General features: G+C 38.6%; 1 protein-coding gene across 1 annotated transcript in view; it reads left to right on the top strand.

The window, feature by feature from the left end:
- The first annotated feature begins 1,995 nt into the window (after window positions 1-1,995).
- The window catches only part of TBC1D22A (TBC1 domain family member 22A), a 180,386-nt gene continuing 164,267 nt past the window's right edge, over window positions 1,996-18,114 (top strand). The window contains exons 1-4 of the mRNA XM_075742366.1: window positions 1,996-2,189; window positions 4,738-4,794; window positions 6,946-7,286; window positions 8,055-8,234. Of these exons, the coding sequence (XP_075598481.1) occupies window positions 2,128-2,189; window positions 4,738-4,794; window positions 6,946-7,286; window positions 8,055-8,234 (640 nt within the window). The 5' untranslated portion in view covers window positions 1,996-2,127. The remainder of the gene's footprint in view (window positions 2,190-4,737; window positions 4,795-6,945; window positions 7,287-8,054; window positions 8,235-18,114) is intronic.

Genomic DNA, 18,114 nt, shown 5'->3' on the forward strand with positions numbered 1-18,114 from the left:
GATTCAACAAGGCCAAGTGCCGCGTCCTGCACTTGGGTCACAACAACCCCAGGCAACGCTACAGGCTTGGGCAAGAGTGGCTGGAAAGCTGCCCGGCGGAAAAGGACCTGGGGGTGTTGGTCGACAGCTGGCTGAATATGAGGCAGCAGTGTGCCCAGGTGGCCCAGAAGGCCAACAGCATCCTGGCTTGTATCAGCCATAGTGTGGCCAGCAGGACTAGGGCAGTGATCATCCCCCTCTACTCAGCTCTGGTGAGGCCGTACCTCGAGTGCTGTGTTCAGTTTTGGGCCCCTCACTACAAGGAAGACATTGAGGTGCTGGAGCGTGTCCAGAGAAGGGCAACGCAGCTGGTGAAGGGTCTGGAGCACAAGTCTGATGAGGAGCAGCTGAGGGACCTGGGGTTGTTTAGCCTGGAGAAAAGGATGCTGAGGGGAGACCTGATCACTCTCTACAACTACCTGAAAGGAGGCCGTAGCCAGGTGGCTGTTGGTCTCTTCTCCCAAGGAACAAGTGATAGGACAAGAGGAAACGGCCTCAAGTTGTGCCCGGGGAGGTTTAGATTGGATATTAAGAAAAATTTCTTCACCGACAGGGTTGTCAAGCACAGGAACAGGCTGCCCAGGGAAGCGGTGGAGTCACCATCCCTGGAGGTATTTAAAAGACATGTAGATGTGGGGCTTAGGGACATGGTTTAGTGGTGGACTTGGCAGTGCTAGGTTAATGGTTGGACTTGATATCTTAAAGGTCTTTTCCAACCAAAATGATCTATGATTCATATATAAGTAGCATTGAAATCACTGGGACATGCAGCTTTCACTCATGGGCTGTGACCTAGCAAAATCTGTGAAACATTTTGTCAGTTCTCAGAAAGTAACTGCTAAAGTAAATCCCAAAGCAGGCAGAAAGCTTCATTTTAAAGAATTCATTATAACTAACTTACACATGAAATACATACTAAAGAACAAATGTTGTGTTGCAGGTCAGGTCTTGTACTACTTGCCAGTTTTTGAGTTAATTATGCAGAATGTCCCCTGAACAATCTTTTAAATTAGTTTTGCATACAGCGAAAAACTCTGTAAGTTAGTATTGTTTTCTCAAGAGCCATACTCCAATAAAAAGTAACATAAACCCGTGCCTATTTTGTTTGCAGAAGTGATGTATCCTTGGGCCAGAATTGCTGAGAACTCTACAGATACATTTAAAACCCCTCAATCTTGTATCATCTCAAAGCAAAGTGGATACAATAATTGGATGAATTCAACCTTCAGGAGAACTTTAAAGTCAATAAAGAGTAAAGCCACTCTCCCTCCAGGTAACTGGGTAAATAGTTGTTAATTATTGGAAAAAAAAGTAAAGTGGAAATAATCTCATGGGTTTTGTAATAAAAGTGTGTTACATCGAATTTCATTGAAATCTGTCCTCTTGCCTTCAAGTAACGTTTCCTTGCGTTGACATGGCAGGTTTTGCATTTCTTCCTTAAAAGTACTCCAAACTACTCTTTACGGTTAAATCAAAAAGGATTAAGGCCTGAAAACATCATACTCGGAGTACCATGAGGCAAACCCGGCCTTTAAAGGAATACATTAGTTAATCACAGACGGGAACCAAGCGCGGCTCTCCGTACTACTACAGCCTGGCACCCTGCACACCACAGGGCCAGGGAAGGGGAGAAGCTCCCTGGCCCCCCGGCCTCAGCCTGGGTTTACACAGCGCCAACAGGGCTCAGCCAAGGCTCCCGCCGCCCGCTGCTTTCTCGCCGCCTCTCCGCCCACCTCCGCTACGACCTGCCCCCGCTGGCGAGACCGGACGCAGCCCCACCACAACGAAAAGAACGGACCGAGCCGCCACCGCGGCGCACTCTGCCCCAACGTCCCGCCCTACCCACCGCCCAACACGTCCTCGCTGCCATTGGCCCAACCTGACCCACCCGGCAGCACGCTCACTTCTGGTTGGCTGAAATCTCCGAGCTGCTTTGGTGGGCGAATGAGGAGCAGGGTTGTTTCCTGGTCCCAAGATGGCGGCGCTCAGTCCCGTTTCTGTGGAAAGGAATGGGGGGGAGTGAAGCTTGAGGGTGCGGGTTGGGGCTGCTAGCCGCGCCGCAGGGAGGGGGATGAGGTGACGGCCACCATGGCGAGCGACGGGGGCAGGAAGCAGTTCTGGAAGCGGAGTAGCGCGAAGGTGCCGGGCAGGTGAGAGGGGCTGCGGGAAGGTTGGGGCCCGCGGGAGGAGGCTCTCCGCGGCGGCCGCGGGCCCGTCCCGCCGCCAGCTGGAGCTCAGGGCGGCGGGGCGAGCTTCCACCCTGGTGGTGCTGGGCCGCGGGGAGCGCTTCCGCCCAGCCCCGCCGCCGTTGGGCCCATTCCGTCCCTTTTCGTTGTCACTACAACACCCTGTTCCTGCCGCCTCTGCCGCCCAGTTCGATGGATCCCAGCGGATCCCGTGCTCTCTGCAGCGAGCGTGTCCGGTCGGTCCCTGCTCGAGCTGGGAGGCTGGTGTAGGGCCTGTCCGTTCCTCCCTCGGTTCTCTCTTGTTACTTCAGTGCCCGGGCTGTTTCCGTGCTGGGCGCCTCCGGTTACCTGATAGAAGAGCGCTGGTGGTCTCAGTGAGTGTCACTTATAACTTGTGTTGGGAAAGTTGTTAAATAGCTATTTGAATAGGGGTTCCCAGCCTGATGACATGGTCAAAAGAGTTAACGTGATTTATTCCCTGGAAATTTTTGAATGGGAGAATGTATTTGTGGCTCTTAGCAAGTTACCAAGTTTTATGACTTGGTACAAGTTAAGTTATTTTGAAATACTATGCAGGAAACTGCATGGTACAGGCGTATAGCCATATTCTAGTTTCTACTTGATATTTCAAAATACCAGTTTCTCAACTTTTTTTCTGAAGTGTGAACAGCAGACTCAGTTGTTGTGTAGCTGCTAAGAGCTACAAACGCATGTTCCCATTTGAAATTTTCCAGGTAATACATCCCCAAAGCTGCATTTACTCTTTTGACCATTACGTCAGGCTGGGAACGCTTGTTCAGATGATTATTTAACAATAACATTCTCTATTCCTGTCCCTAAACTTGTTCTCATGGGAATCCAGTTTTGTGTGTTATTTTTGTAAGAATGATGCGTGTTCTTGGTTGTCGGAGAACAGTAACTGTACTTCATACCATTTACCTAATTCAGCAAAATTATTTTGCTCATCATTTAATTTCTTCCATTCTCAGTTACCCCTAAGCACTAACTGGTAGTGGTTTACTTTCTCTAGTTATAAACTAACTCTTTTCAGTCTCAACTGTTCTTTTCTCTCTCAACTTCTTATTTTGTAACTTTACTGAGTCCTTTGGGGGTAAACCACTTTTGACCCTCCTCAATTACACAGGGTCTATGAATATTTGCAGTTAATTAAGTTGCAAGCATGTGGGAAAATGAGGACACTGTAGACAATGTGCTTTTTTTTTTTTTTTAATGATGTGGAGAGGATTGTTGTTGCTTTATATTTGGGTGGATTCCCGTCATGGTCATTCATAGAGTGGCTGAAGGAAAAATCAGATTTTGTCTGTCTGCCAAAATGGAAAGTGACACCTGACCCTCATGTGAGTGTAGAGCAGGAGAGCGCAGAGACTTGACCATGGTGTATGGCATACAGTCGTGTAGAAAGGTGGAGGACTGACTTCTTGATTTGCATGGAATCACATAAAAATTGATAGAGTTTATAAAGCACTACTCTCAGTCATCTCTACGACTAATTTCACTACTGTTAATCCTGCCCCTGTAGTATAATTCTAAGCCTCTCTTAAAATTTGTTATGACTGCAGTCTTTTTGGCTTGGTTTTATCTCAGGTTTACTAAGGTCGGATTTATTTATGTTTATGGTCTGGAGATAGCTTTTGATTTGTCAAGAGGGCATGTTTGTCTCCTTTTATGTGCTTTTTAGTACATGGTGGATGTTAAAGTTGCATATGATTTGCTTCTCTTGCAATCAAAGTGTTTGGTAGTAATAATTTCCATTATGAAGTCACACCTAAATCTTGATGTGCTTTCTGTGGAGTTTTCTTATGAAATAATATTATAGCTGAAAACTGCGAGGAAACGAACTTTTAGTTTGTAGAGAGTTTTATTATTCACACAATAACATGCAGTTTTGGAATGTTAGAGATTGTAGTGAATAAATGTGTCTCTGGAAGCTTATTGATTTTGAAGTATTTGTTTCTAATACTCCCATGGCTTTTGTTCTCTAGCATGCCATCTTTTGCATTTTTGTTTAAATTTATCAGCCTTCTGCTTCAGTAAGGGTTAAGAATTGACTGGTTGGATTTTGGGTGACAAGGGTACGTAGAAGAGTCAAACTTTGCAGATGTTTGTTTGAGAATATTTTTTTTTTTTTTTTGCAAGAGAGAAATGAAGAAATGATAAACCAGAAAAGAGAATTAATTTAAAAGCAGTGTAGATTCTTATTGTGGAGTTACATTTTTTTTTTTCTTGTTTTAATTCCTGGTTAGAAAAATAAGTCAACCAGAGTTCGCAAGGCCTCAAAAAGAGCTCCTGTTTGGCAAATCTATGATTTTTATTAATTTACTTTTTAGTATACACTTCAATTTCAGCTTCATTATTTTTAGTGGTATGTGGGATTCTTTGAAATGGAAAACTGTTGGAACAATTCAGTTCTGTTTATTATTGACTGTTTGTTTAATACACAGAAAAACATCAAATGCTTTATTATTTTTGTGATAACTCTCTTTTCCTTTAGTATTCAACATGTGTATGGAGCTCAGCATCCGCCTTTTGATCCATTATTGCATGGAACGTAAGTTAACTTAATATTTAAATATTCCTCTATCTTCTCTTTTTTCTTCTCTGTTGGCTATAAAGCTGATTGTTACTCTTCCTTTTTCAATTTTTGTCATAATCTTCACTCCTCTAACTTCTCTTTTGTGACTTCCTGGTCCTTACAATTGCTCCCTATTTGTTGGAGCTACAAATCAGCTGTTCAGTTCTTAACTAACATAGATTGCCAACTTTTATTGTCTGTTTGCAGTGTCTTATAAATTGGAAATTGTATGGTAAATACTATCTTAATGTAGCAGATGAAGCTTACAACTTAGGTGTAACTGGCTTTCCTGCACGCATCTATGGGCTGCCTTTATTTGTCTGTCTATAAGAGAAAAGAGTCAGGTTGTGGAGTAGATCATTTTGAGGTAAAGGTGGGCATTTTGCTTGTGAGAAAACAGTAGGCAGAATACATTTTATGGTGAATTAAGAGTTCATTGCCTTAGATCATGATTATCAGATATCAGAACAGTACATGAAAGTGGCAACATTATGTTAAACATCATTAGTAACCAAATAAATTTCATGCTGATAACCCACAACTAATGCAAGTGAATCTCCTTATGACTGAGGTGTTAAGCAAAATGCTGCATTCTGACAGCTGGTTTTTGTATTTTGCTTTATTGTCTTTTTTTTGTTTTTGAAAGACAGTTTGTTTTAAGCTTTGTCAAGGACAAAGTTGTTTCTGGTTTGGTAGATTTCACAGTTCATCTGAATGCTTTGAAATCAGCAATGCTGTTAAAACATTGGTGTATGTGAGAATTTTGGGAAAATTGTATGATCAATGAAATGAATGGGATAAAAAATGTTAGAAGGAAAAGTATTGGCTTGGAAGGAGGTCATACTTCTAGTGGATTTTGTTTTTTTTTTCAAGGGCTGGTTTGAAATGGTACAAGACGTGGACATGTGCTAGTTAATTTTCAGATGATACAGAGTTGAAGGCAGTTGAAATGTGTGACCTTGAGGACTGAAGAAAAGGGAATGGGATGAATTGGTTCAAAAAGTGGAGTTATAGAGACCTAGTAACAAAAACTAGAAGCTTAGTGCTTGAAATGATGACAGAAGAGGAGAAAGACCTTGCTGGTTTAGATAATGATGACAAGTTGAGTGAAAGTGTTAATGTTGTAGCACCTGTTAGGAAAGATATTCTCTGTAATGCATGAGAGAAACATTACTGATGTTGTATGAAGACTGTGTGAGAACTTTTTCTGATTTACAATTATGGCTGCCTTGTCTTAACAGAAAAAAGTTAAACCAGCACAGGTGGAAAGACAGGGATGGTCAGAAAGGGCAATTAAGTTAATGGCAGTAACTTTTTTTTTTTTTTTTTTGAGAGCAGATTGGGAAACTGAACTTAATGCCATATTAAGCTGAAATCTGAAGGGAGATGTGATTGCTCTTCATTGCTGTAAGTGAGACCAAGTGCTAAGCTAGGGAGGGGTGCTTCATTCACCTCTCTTATACTGCTTGTTAACAGAGGGACAAAAGGTTGGGAGCTATCAGGGTACACTTAGACTAGTAACTAGAGGAAATATCTCTGCCTGTGAAAAGAGCAAAGTTCTGAAGCAAATCTGTGCTGGAGTGCCTGAATGAGGAGGAATGATAGATCTAATGAGTTTTAAGGTGAGACTTGATTTGTTTATGACAGTGATTGTAATACGTGATTGCTTATGATGACTTAGGAGTAGACCTGATGACTTGATTACTGCTCCTGTGTTGTTATGCAGCAACTGCATTAAAAGCCCTGAAATGTCTACAGAAGTTCATGAAGCAAGAGAAGTGCAATGTGTCCTGTCTGTCTTATTCCAGTAGCATTCTTCTTATTTGACTTTAGGGTTGGATTGTTTGTTTGGATTACTTTTGTTTTGTTTTAAGACAAGGGAAGGAAGAATTTGTTCAGCTTCTGCTCAAAGCCAAGAAGAGTCAGTTTTTACCTGCCTTCATTCTCAGACATAATCATCTGTATGTTATCATGGGTGGATGTAGCAGTAACATGAGTGGAGGGAAATAAATATTTGCTACCTATATAATGTCAAGCGTAGACTTTTTTTTTTTTTTGGTCCTATCCATAGTGATTTGCTTACTCCATTAGTAGTTCTCTAAATATTGTTTATTTGTTTTTGAACAGCTTGATAAAACCAGGTTCAAAGCCACCTACAACTCCAGTGAAACTCAAGAAAGTCAGCACCTTTCAAGAATTTGAAAGTAACACAAGTGATGCTTGGGATCTTGGGGATGATGATGATGAACTCTTAGCAATAGCTGCTGAAAACTTAAATACAGAAGTGGTCATGGAAACAGCTCACAAAGTAATTCAGAATCACAGCAAGCTACAAGAACAGCATAAATTTCAGGAAGAACACCTACTGGAAGAAAAACAAGTAGAATCTGCAGAGCTGACTTCAATTGCATGTGGTGATAATAGGCTTGTTAAATCAGTCAGTGAAGGTCATGCATCAAGTTCATCAGGTGTGTTTAAAAAATGAAAAAGATGTTGAAAATCAAAGGGAGAGAGCTATAATATTTGCCCTGTAAGACATTAGCTGCTTCCCTCCCAAACTTTTCTTAATACCTCAGGAAAATATTATTAATCAGTATTGATTTATTTGAGAGAGATACTGCGTGCCATATTAAACCGTAAGGCATGTGTGTGAGAAATACATGGGTGAGGGAAGAATAATTAAATTTTTTTGTTTTCAGCCTTAATACATACTCAATTTTGGAAGGAAGTTGCACTGTTGAAGGTATTTTAATGGTTAACTGCACCAAGATATATGCAATTAATAGTATTCCTACTATTGTGAAAAATTGTTATTAAAATGCTACTGTATAAATTATATTGAAAAACTGGAGAAAAACATGCATGTGGACTAGGAAGTTCATCCTTATGTGATCTGGTCTGTGTTTTTATGTATAAACTTTGAAGTAACTAATTACAATGTTTTTTTTTTTAATGGTGAGGGGGATAGAAACAGCTTTCAGTAGCACAGAGATTTTAGAAATCAATTAGCTTTGCTGTTAGTATGATCTCTAATTGATGTGTTAATTGTGGAATACTGCTTGGAAGAGGAATACTCCTCTTGCTAAATCCAAATCATTTGAAGTCCAAACTTGTGCTATACTTGAGCTTTCATTTCTCCAAAACATAATTCTGTTTTAACTTTACAAATTGAATTTAATTTATTAGTAGCCTTCTTACTAGCTGAGGCTAACTGTTATGCTTCTTTTCCCCTTCAGATAATGCTAGTGAAAATTCTTCCATGCAGAGATCACAGTCCCTTCCACAAACTTCCACACCTCCCTTGGTGAGTGGAATGGCAGACTCTAATACCTCAGTTACTCTTGCATTAACTGAAAGAGAAGCATCCCGATTAGACAAATTTAAGCAGCTACTTGCTGGCCCTAATACAGATCTTGGTGAGTATTTCTTAAGTGCTATGAATTACATCTTTTATTCTTTAACTATAAAATTTTCCTGTTTGATGTACTCTTCTGCCTGATGGTTTGGTTAGGACCTAATTCTTTCAGTATTTAGAATTGATCTTGCAAAAGAAAGAATATAATTGAATACTAGTAGTATTCATGCTTGTAATATGCAATTTGCATACATCCTAATGCGTAGGGTGTTAGATGGCTTCTTGTTCTCTTCTTTCTCACATTATTTCTTCCTACTGGACTAATCTCTGGAGAAAAAACAAAGTATAATTAGCTGTGTCTAGTGTTAATGTCTGATAATGGAACAGCATGCAGTATAAGAATAATTCTTACGCTTAGAAATATGAATGTGAAAACAGTGAGATGTGGAAGTATTACTACTTGTCTACTCAGTGAGCGTTCTTCATGTTCACAGACTGATACTGTAGTTCTGCGTCTCATCTGTGAATGCTGACAACATGTTAATGTGAAAACAAATGAATTGTCAGATAACTTGACTGTTCCCTTTGTGCGCTGGATTTTAACTGCTGAATAGTAAATAAAAGTGCTAAGAGGGTACCACAGAATCGAATGGCTTTGTATCCCAAGTGAAAATCTGGAGGAATCAGAAATAGTACACTGCATTTGGAGAACTTGGCTGGTTACTTAGAAGTAGGAGTTTATGTCAAAAGAATTGATAAACAAAATGTCTTTGAGTTAGACCATTCTGGAACATATCTATGGGAAACTTTTATGGAAGGAAGTAGAAACTACATGCTTGCAGTTCTTGAATTGACACTTTCCTGCCCTGTAGTTGTCATGAGACTTCTTCAATATAATATAGTCCACATTGTGGCTTTTTTTTGGTCTTATTGTGAGGTTGATGCTAGCAAAGTAGAACTATGGAAACAATACTAACTAGATGAGACTTGACACACTTATAAAATGCAACTGTGAATAAACTCTGAGGTGTTAAATTGCATATGTTATATAAGCTTGAAAATGATAAATGCCACTTTTTCTCCCTTTGATCTAACAGATGTTATGAGCTATGTGATTGTGACAGACATGAAAACTGGTATAACTCTTAAGAATGTTGTAATGGTAGGAAACTTTGTTACATAAGGTTACCAAGTCAGAGGGAAGACCAAGTTCAACTTAAACCTATCCATTTCACTTCTGCTGTCTTAGAGGGGAATATTTTCCCAGTAAATCAAATTTAGGGATTAAAATAAAATACTTTGGAAGTGAAAGAAACTTCCACTCTTATTAGGAGTACTGTTACTCTGACTGTGGTGAGAGTTTATTTATGTTATTTAAACAAATTGGTTTTGGTTTTTTCCCCCCTATTGAACTTTCTAAGTCTCACACAGAAATATACATAGGAATATGAAATTTGAGTATGTTGCTCTTACATCTAATAAGCTCTCAATGTTCTTTCCTGTAGATATCATGAAATAATCCCTTGTCTATGTCTGTTCTTAGGAAGCTTGTTCTTTCTTTTGCTGTACAAACTGTAATGAGTACAGAATTTGAAGTTGTGTGAATTAGAATCTTAAGTCCAGTTTTGATTTTTTGATACAAATATTTTGACTTTTTTATTTGGGATATATCCAGTAGTATTTCCTAATAAATCTATAAATAATTAATGTTTTTCCTTAGTAAAGAAATGAACTCCTTATTGAAAACAGGCAAACTCTTGATGATCATGAAGCTGTTAGTAGTAGTTCATATGTGATGGTAGTGCTCAGACTACATTAGATGTATATATTAGGGAAAGTGTGTATATGTATGCATGCATATATATGTGTGCAAACATGTATATGCATATGACCATATGTACAGTTCATCAGAATGTGCTGTGGGCATGTGTGTATGTATTTTTGGGAGATAATTGGTTTAGCTCCATGTTACAATGAAGACTACATTTAAAACGATTCTTATAATGAAACTCTACTACTGAGTAGCCTGGGAAACTGTTGTGGGTTGTGTGTGGTGAGGTGGTGGTGGTGGTTGTTGTTGTGTGGTGTGGTTTGTTTTTTTTTTTTTCCTTTTTTTTTTCTTTAGAATAATACTGAAAATGGACTAAGGTAGAACTAGGTAACAGGCTCCAAGCTGAGATTTGTAGTGAGTAATGAAGGGACAAGTAGCTATTCTGTTGCAGCTGGCTCATTCTCTTTGTGTGTGTGATGTTGTGATATGTGTGGGTCTTTGTTTTGTGGTAGATCCATAGATAGGGTTTTTTTTTTGTCATGAAGTCATTGTCATGATGAATTATTGGGTGTTTGTCTTGGAGACATTTAAGCAAATATTTCTGTTCATTTCTGCATGTAGTAGTGTTGGTTTTGCATGGAAGTACTAGTAGCAGAAGTAAAGTATTTCTGTTGACTTTGTTTTCTTGTTGGAGCAAGTCCAGAGGAGGCCACGAAGATGATCAGAGGGCTGGAGCACCTCTCCTATGAAGACAGGCTGAGACAGTGGGGGTTGTTCAGCCTGGAGAAGAAAAGGCTCCGGTGAGACCTTAAAACAGCCTTCCAGTGCCTAAAGGGGCCTACAGGAAATCTGGAGAGGGACTGTTTGTAAGGGCATGTAGTAACAGAACAAGGGGTAATGGTTTTAAGCTGAAAGAGAGTTGATTTAGATTAGGTATTAGGAAGAAATTCTTCCCTGTGAGGGTGGTGAGGCACTGGAACAGGTTGCCCGGAGAAGTTGTGGATGCCCCCTCCCTGGAAGTGTTGAAGGCCAGGTTGGATGGGGCTTTGGTCAACCTGGTCTAGTGGAGGGTGTCCCTGCCCATGGCAGAGTGGTTGGAACTAGATGATCTTTAAGGTTGTGAAAGAGTGTGTTCTTTCACAAGACAACTCTCAAAAATATGGATTATGCATATAAATTTGAAAGTGAAGATTATTTTAGCCATTGAAGTCCACTAATGGATTTTGGAGTTGGGTTTGGTCCATAGGTTGGATGTTGTTGTAGAGATAGGTAGGTTCTGTTGATCCCATGAAATTATACACAGAGCAAAATAATATACCAGGTATAGTCTACAATTGGGATATGAATCTACTAGTAAATATTATATAAATATATAATGAGAGCCATTGTCAAAGTTTCTGTGTACCATTTTATTCAGCAGATGCTTACATACACAAATAGTTCCTAGAGCAAGGTACAGTCTGAGAACACAAAGTAGGAAAGGAAGAAAAAAAACAAACCCCAGAATTCTAAGAACAGAAAAGAATGAATTCTTTTAGGTTACTTAACTCTTGTTTATGAATAAAGAGCCTATTTCCGTGGCTCAAAAGTGCCCTTAACTCATTTTTATGTCTTGTAGAGCTGAACTAATCAACTCACTCTTGTAATTTATAATTGCCCTTGTAGTTCTGAGTCTTCACTTAAGGCCTCCTAACACACTTTACTTCTCTGTCCTGCAGGCATTTTTGTTGTTTGCATGATAAACAGATGCAAATAATATGCTTTATTTCCATTTGATGCTTTTTATGTGACTATTGCTATGCTGTTACTATCTCTAATATAAATGGGGAAAGTATAATGTGAATTGGATGTCAAGAGTAGTTAGCTGTATGAAAAAATACCGGTTCCTATAGAAATGTCACTTCTAGGTATATGATTTGTGCTGCAGGAGAGAGGTATTCAAAAGCTCTGACAATATACCTTCAAGTAGTAATATAAAGAAAAGAATGGGGAGATAATCTCATAAAGTCAAAATTACAAAGTGAAAGCTGCTAAACAAGCTGAACCATGTTATGGCAAGAAATGTGGGCTCGTAGAGGTACCTGTTGTAAGAAGCACTTTTGACTGGAAAGGGACTTCAGGACTGATGTGTCAGATCGTATTGAGGTATACTGGGTGCACATTCAGGAAGCAGGATAGGATTGGAGGTAGCAGTACAGCTGTGATGAGTAGACAAGTGCAGAGTAGACTGTGGGGCCTATGCGTCTGCAGAGCTGCCCACTCCTGGTACTGCATGCCAGGTTATTCAGAGAGAAGTTTAAGCTAGTTGTTTTGTGCAATTGACCTGTGCTTACGCTTGCCTTGCAGTCAATTTGATGTAAATTTACTTCATTTCAGGCCTTGCCTTTCCTTGTAATGGACCTTGGGTTACTGAATGAAGATTGGCTGTGTGCTTGCAGAATCTTTTGCAAACGTTTGGTTGCTTTGAGAGGAGGGGAGAGGATGGGACTTTAACAAAGCAGTGTAGGCAGAGTGTCTGAGAAGAAATTTCTCTTTCCTTCAACAGATCATTGTTTGCATATTTAAGAGGGACAGTACTGCTATGTCTGTCTGGTTTCCATTTTAAGTTTAATTTTGTTAAATTTGTTAGACTTGTGTTTTCAAGCAGTCTTGTACAATGTTTTTGGGAGCTGTTTGCTGTGCAAACACAATGTAAGCAAACTATGTTGATAAAATCAGACTGACTGACGACAACAAACAAGTAACCTCAGCATATCAGATGTATGATGGGTTTTGTAATATCAATTTAAAGAATAGCTTATTAAAGCACTTCCTTAACTCCCTCTTTATCTTCAAGTCGACTAATCTGCTTTTTTACACACATATAGCTAATGAGTATGTAATTGGATGTCAGAAACACGTTTATTTAAATCAACAACCAACAGTAAGCTTGGTCTGCTGTGTTCTCTTCATAACATTGTGATGCTACTGTTATGCAACATAGCATGTCTGTCAAATTTTTCAGTCAAAAAACCTAATTTCTTAAGACATGTTTCTGCATGTTAAAATGACTTTTCTTTCTACTTAATCAGAACATATTCCAAGTTGAACAAAATAGCATTATGAAGTTTTAGCGTACTACCTTGGTAAAAATTAACAGAAATCCTGTAAAAGCACCCATGAAAATGATGAAGCATTCCTGTGTTAATTTACTCATAGTGCTGTATTCTATATTCACTTTCAAAAGCTCTATTTCTTTGCACTTTTAAAAAACTCATCTATTTCTCTTACTCATTCTGACAAAAATCTCTAAAAAGAAAACCTTTGCAGAGAGCACCACAGGCTGTGAAGTGGGATGCTGTCCTTTGCTATAACAGTAGTAGATAATGTTGTGAAGTCTTACAGAGCATATAAATAATAGCTGAACCTTTCATTAATCTAATGGCAAGAATTAATTCTGTAATTTTACAGGAATTATGATTATCTCGTAACAATAGCTGGTTGCCTCTGTGTACTACAATAAAAGAATTCTAGGGTCATTCTCTAGAAATGAAATTTAGAAAAATTATTAGATGTGTCTTTTTACACATCTACAAATGTGTAGATTTACACAATACAGTGGTCATCTGTATTGTTGCAGCAACTTGAAAAGTAGGATTTTTCTATTTGTGCTTACAGCAGTTATAGTTTCTTTTATTTATGGTTCATAAATACAGTAGTCTGTAGCGGTAATCTATTATGTCCTTTAAAACTGTTTGTCAAACTGATCTTATTGAAGTTTCAATAACTTTACAAAATGCATTAATTGAAATTAACTTGATTAATTTTGTTCCCAGTCTCGTTAATTTATCCGCACTGAACTACAGAGCAATTTATCTCTGTGCTCCTATTCCATCCATGTAATTTAGAATTGTATTGCCCCCTGCAGTTTTGAATTATCTGTAATTGATCATGTTAGTGCTTATTCTTCTTCCAGTTTGTTGATATATAGTGTAAAGTGAACAATATGTGTCCTACTGTTGCTTCATGTGACATGCCACTAGTCATATCTATCGTAGAATCACAGGATGGTTTGGGTTGGGAGCAACCTTAAAGACCATCTAGTTCCAACCCCCCTACCATGGGCAGGGATACCCTCAACTAGACCAGGTTGACCAAAGCCCCATCCAACCTACCCTTCAACACTTCCAGGGAGGGGAACATGTTCCAGTGCCTCACCACCCTCACAGGGAAGAATTTCTTCCTAACACTTAATGTAAATCTCCCCTCCTTCAGCTTAAGGCCATTACCCCTTGTCCTGTCACTACATGCCCTTGTAAACAGTCCCTCTCCAGCTTTTCTTTCCATAGTTTCTTTTCAAACTATTATCACAGAAGGGTGTCCTCTCTCATTCCTGTTCTGTTCTAGTTAGCTTGTTGTCTGCAAAGCATGCTTGCCTTTTTAGCTAATAAATAAGGCTAATAAAAAAAAGTCAGTACTCTACCAATATGCTTTGGAACATCTTTTTTTTTTTTAAAAAATTAAAAATCTTCTGAAAGGAATCAGTGCAAAGTATCCATAAATGATTTCTTATACTAATTGCTCTTTTGCGGGATTAGTATTTTTTCTTCCTATTTTCTACGTCTTGGTCTTATAACTTGTGGTTTCACGTAATAATCAGCATTTATCCTGATAACTGCTTTAGTGGGATATTTCAATTTAAAAATATTATTTTCTTATTTTTCATTGTAACTAGATGATAATATGCTCTTGAAACAATTTTGAGAGGATTTTGCGTAGTTTGTCTCCAGAGGGTGTACTTTTCTTCTTTTGTAAAGATATTTGATGAACATAGTCATTGCATTACATTTTTAACTACTCTGCTCTGTATTGGACCAGTTTTTAATTTTTTTTTTTTGTAAACTCTTTCCTTTCTTCCAATTTTTCCTCTGTGTTTTCTGTACCTTTTCTGATCTCAGCTTTTGAGTATTCCGTGGTTTTTGGATTTTTTTCAGTTCCTCTTTTATACCTCTATTTTCAATAAGTTAAAATAATTCAGTAATTTGGGACTGTAACTCATGAAAGGTTGGGGCCTCCACCATACGAAGGACATGGAGCTGTTGTAGTGAGTCCAGAGGAGGGCCACGAAGATGATCAGAGGGCTGGAGCACCTCTGCTATAAGGACAGGCTGAGAGAGTTGGGGTTGTTCAGCATGGAGAAGAGAAAGCTCTAAGATGACCTTGTAGCAGCCTTTCAGTATGTCAAGTAGGCTTATAAGGAAGATTGAGACACATGTTTTACCAAGGCCTTTAGCAACAGGACAAGAGTAACAGTTTTAAACTGAAAGAGGGTAGGCTTAGATTGGACATAAGGAAGAAATTTTTTTATGATGTGGATGGTGAGACACTGAAAAGGTCTCCCAGAGAAGTTGTGGATGATGGGGCAGTGGAATGTGGAAGTGTTCAAGGTTCATCAAACCCATATCTCTCTAATTTAGTGGCAAGAGTATTGTGGAGGACTGTATCAAAGGCCTTACGGAAGAACTGTAGCTGGAATCAATACCTTTGAGTAGAAAAAATGTAATTTGCATTGTGTTCTTTTAGCAAGGATTCGTTAATTTTGACTTGAGCAAACACTCCTGTTCCAAGTTCCAACCACCACCTGTCACTGACTTAAGTTTTTATTGCAAAAAAAAGACTGAGATCAAACAGCTGCATATCATATTAACAAACAAGGTAATCTTCCCCTTTATCTCAGTTCTGAAAAAGGAGCCTATACCCTAAATATTTGCCCCCTTTTTTTTTTTTGTTTTTGGGCAGGAGCTTTGGTATTCAAGTATGGCTTGATTACTTGATTAGTGAACGAATATGAGACATTGTGGACTACACAGAAGAGCCCTATTTCCGAGGTTCTGGGCTTCTTTCAGGAAATACTTGCCTATACATTGAGGAGCACTTATCTGACTTTTCTTAATATCAATTGGAGCAGCATGACATAGAGAGTAAAACTGTTTCTTTCTGTGCTGAAGTCCACAGAGAGCGTTCTAGGTTAAAACCATTGATCTGAATACCACTCAAAAATAAATGTGCTCTTAGTACGGTCTTTAAAACTCCCATGTTATATTCGTGGCAGTATGTTCCTTTCAGCAAGATGTGGAGTTCTGTACTAATTCTGTTTCCAAATGGGTTTGGTTACAGTGGGACCATAACTTAATCTGATGCTAAGGGATTACTATTCTAAAAACAGTAAGAATCCCCAAATTATCATCCAAATTCATGTGTGCACACAAAATTACCGTGGTAGTTACCGCTAATTGATCCTTGGGGGGGGGGAAGATAGCATTCTACTACAAATTGCGAAATTCATTAACTGAAAGTTGGGGGTTTTTTCATGTCGGATAAAGTTTTAGCAGAGTTTTTAGGAGATCGTGTACCTCTTACTATATTGATTTGTGATCACCTGTTCAAAAATCATCTTTAAGCCTGAGCTATATGGTGAACAATATGATTCAGAGGGACATTTTACTCTGGGTGAGCAGGAAGAAAGGTGCTATATAATGAAGTATTCTTGCAGTTCTTGTGTTTCTTTTTTTAAAAAAAAATTTCTTTGATGTGCTATCTCCCTTTCTTTCCTGATAGCATCACGAAAGCTGAACATACACAGACACTATATGCAATCTGCATTATGGTAGTAAAAGAGACTTGGGTAAGAAGTTCAGTATTCTGTGTAGTAGTCATGGCCTCTCTGAGGGAGCAGCCTCGCCTTCTTCCCACATCATTGTGCAGAGACACAGCAGGGGAGGAACTTAGGAGGAATATCACCAATAAGGCTATTGAGAACTTTGAACTCTCTATGGGCGCTGAAGTTTTTGAATATCAAGATTAGCAATTTACATGTTGTAATGAGGAGCTCCGAAGCCAATTTAGCAAGACTCAAGGAAGTATAATTCATCCTGTATGTTTTTTTGCCACCATCTCTTCCACTGTTAAATAGAAAATTAATTCACAGTTAGTTACTTCATTTGCAGCAACTTGAATTTGTGCATCCACTGAGAAAGTGGCATGTTAATCTTTCTGCAAATGTTTTGCCTTATTGTAGGAATTAACTGTCATCTCCAGAAAATGGATTGATACTTTATCCCTCTGATTTCAGCTTCTTCTGATGCTGAAAAGAACCAGAACCTAAATTGTAGTAGGAAGTTTTCATAAGGTTCCCTGATCTTGCAAATACTTTCTGAAACATCAGTACAGTCTGTTAAATATGTCTCCTTTGCAGGATAGTGTTCTTCACACATGCAAACAGATTATATTCTGATTTTTTTTATTCAGTATAACAGGAAATTGTTTTGCAATAAAGTGTGTCAGCTTCAAACATAACTTTAAAGAAGCATCTTTTGAATTATAACTTAATAGTTCAGATTTAGAAAATGCCTAGGAGACAGAATTGTTACTAATTTTGCTGATTGCAAGATGTAACTGAAGAATTCCTTTAAAAAGAAACCTTATATTTTCTTGCAATCAAGTCTTGCATTTAAAATGTTTTACTATGTGTATTGCTTTTGCAATATGAAAGCCTAATGCCTATTAAGATAGTTATGTTTGCCAGCTCAAGCTGGAACAGAGATCAGTATGAATTAAAGGTAGAACCATTGTCGCGGTTTGACAAGTATGTGGAAGAAAGCTTAAATATGAGCAGTGTTTTCTATGAAAATGTGCTTGTGAAGTGTGAGTCTTGCTTTTATATTTATAAGGAAGTCCAGAACTGGAATGGAAAAAATAATACATATATATAAAAAATTGTATATATATATAAAGCAGTTATTGCTTGGGAAGGTAATCACAGTGGAGCATATTTCACTGTGCATGTTTGTGCTACAATGCCTCCCTGATACTGATTATTGGTTAGATCTGCCCTTGTGTGTTGGCAATAGTGGACATCTACTCTGGAGATGTAATGCCTATTAGCAGTTAACGAACAAAACTTTACGTGGATTAGAGGTTATGGACTAGCCTATTACAGGAATTTGATGTAATAGAGGTGGGAAATTGAGGAAAAGCTTTTAAACCCTGTCCTGAATGTTTAAAAACAATCCTGTAGCTCTTACTGTTATGAGTCTTTATTCCAATGATTGTATTGGAAATACCATGTTCAGTTTAGGTATAGATGACGTTCTTTGACAGCTAGGCGTTTGTTCTTGGTTAATGCTGACAA

This window comes from Balearica regulorum, chromosome 1 (genome assembly GCF_011004875.1).
Source record: "Balearica regulorum gibbericeps isolate bBalReg1 chromosome 1, bBalReg1.pri, whole genome shotgun sequence".
In the NCBI taxonomy this organism is placed as follows: Eukaryota; Metazoa; Chordata; class Aves; order Gruiformes; family Gruidae; genus Balearica; species Balearica regulorum.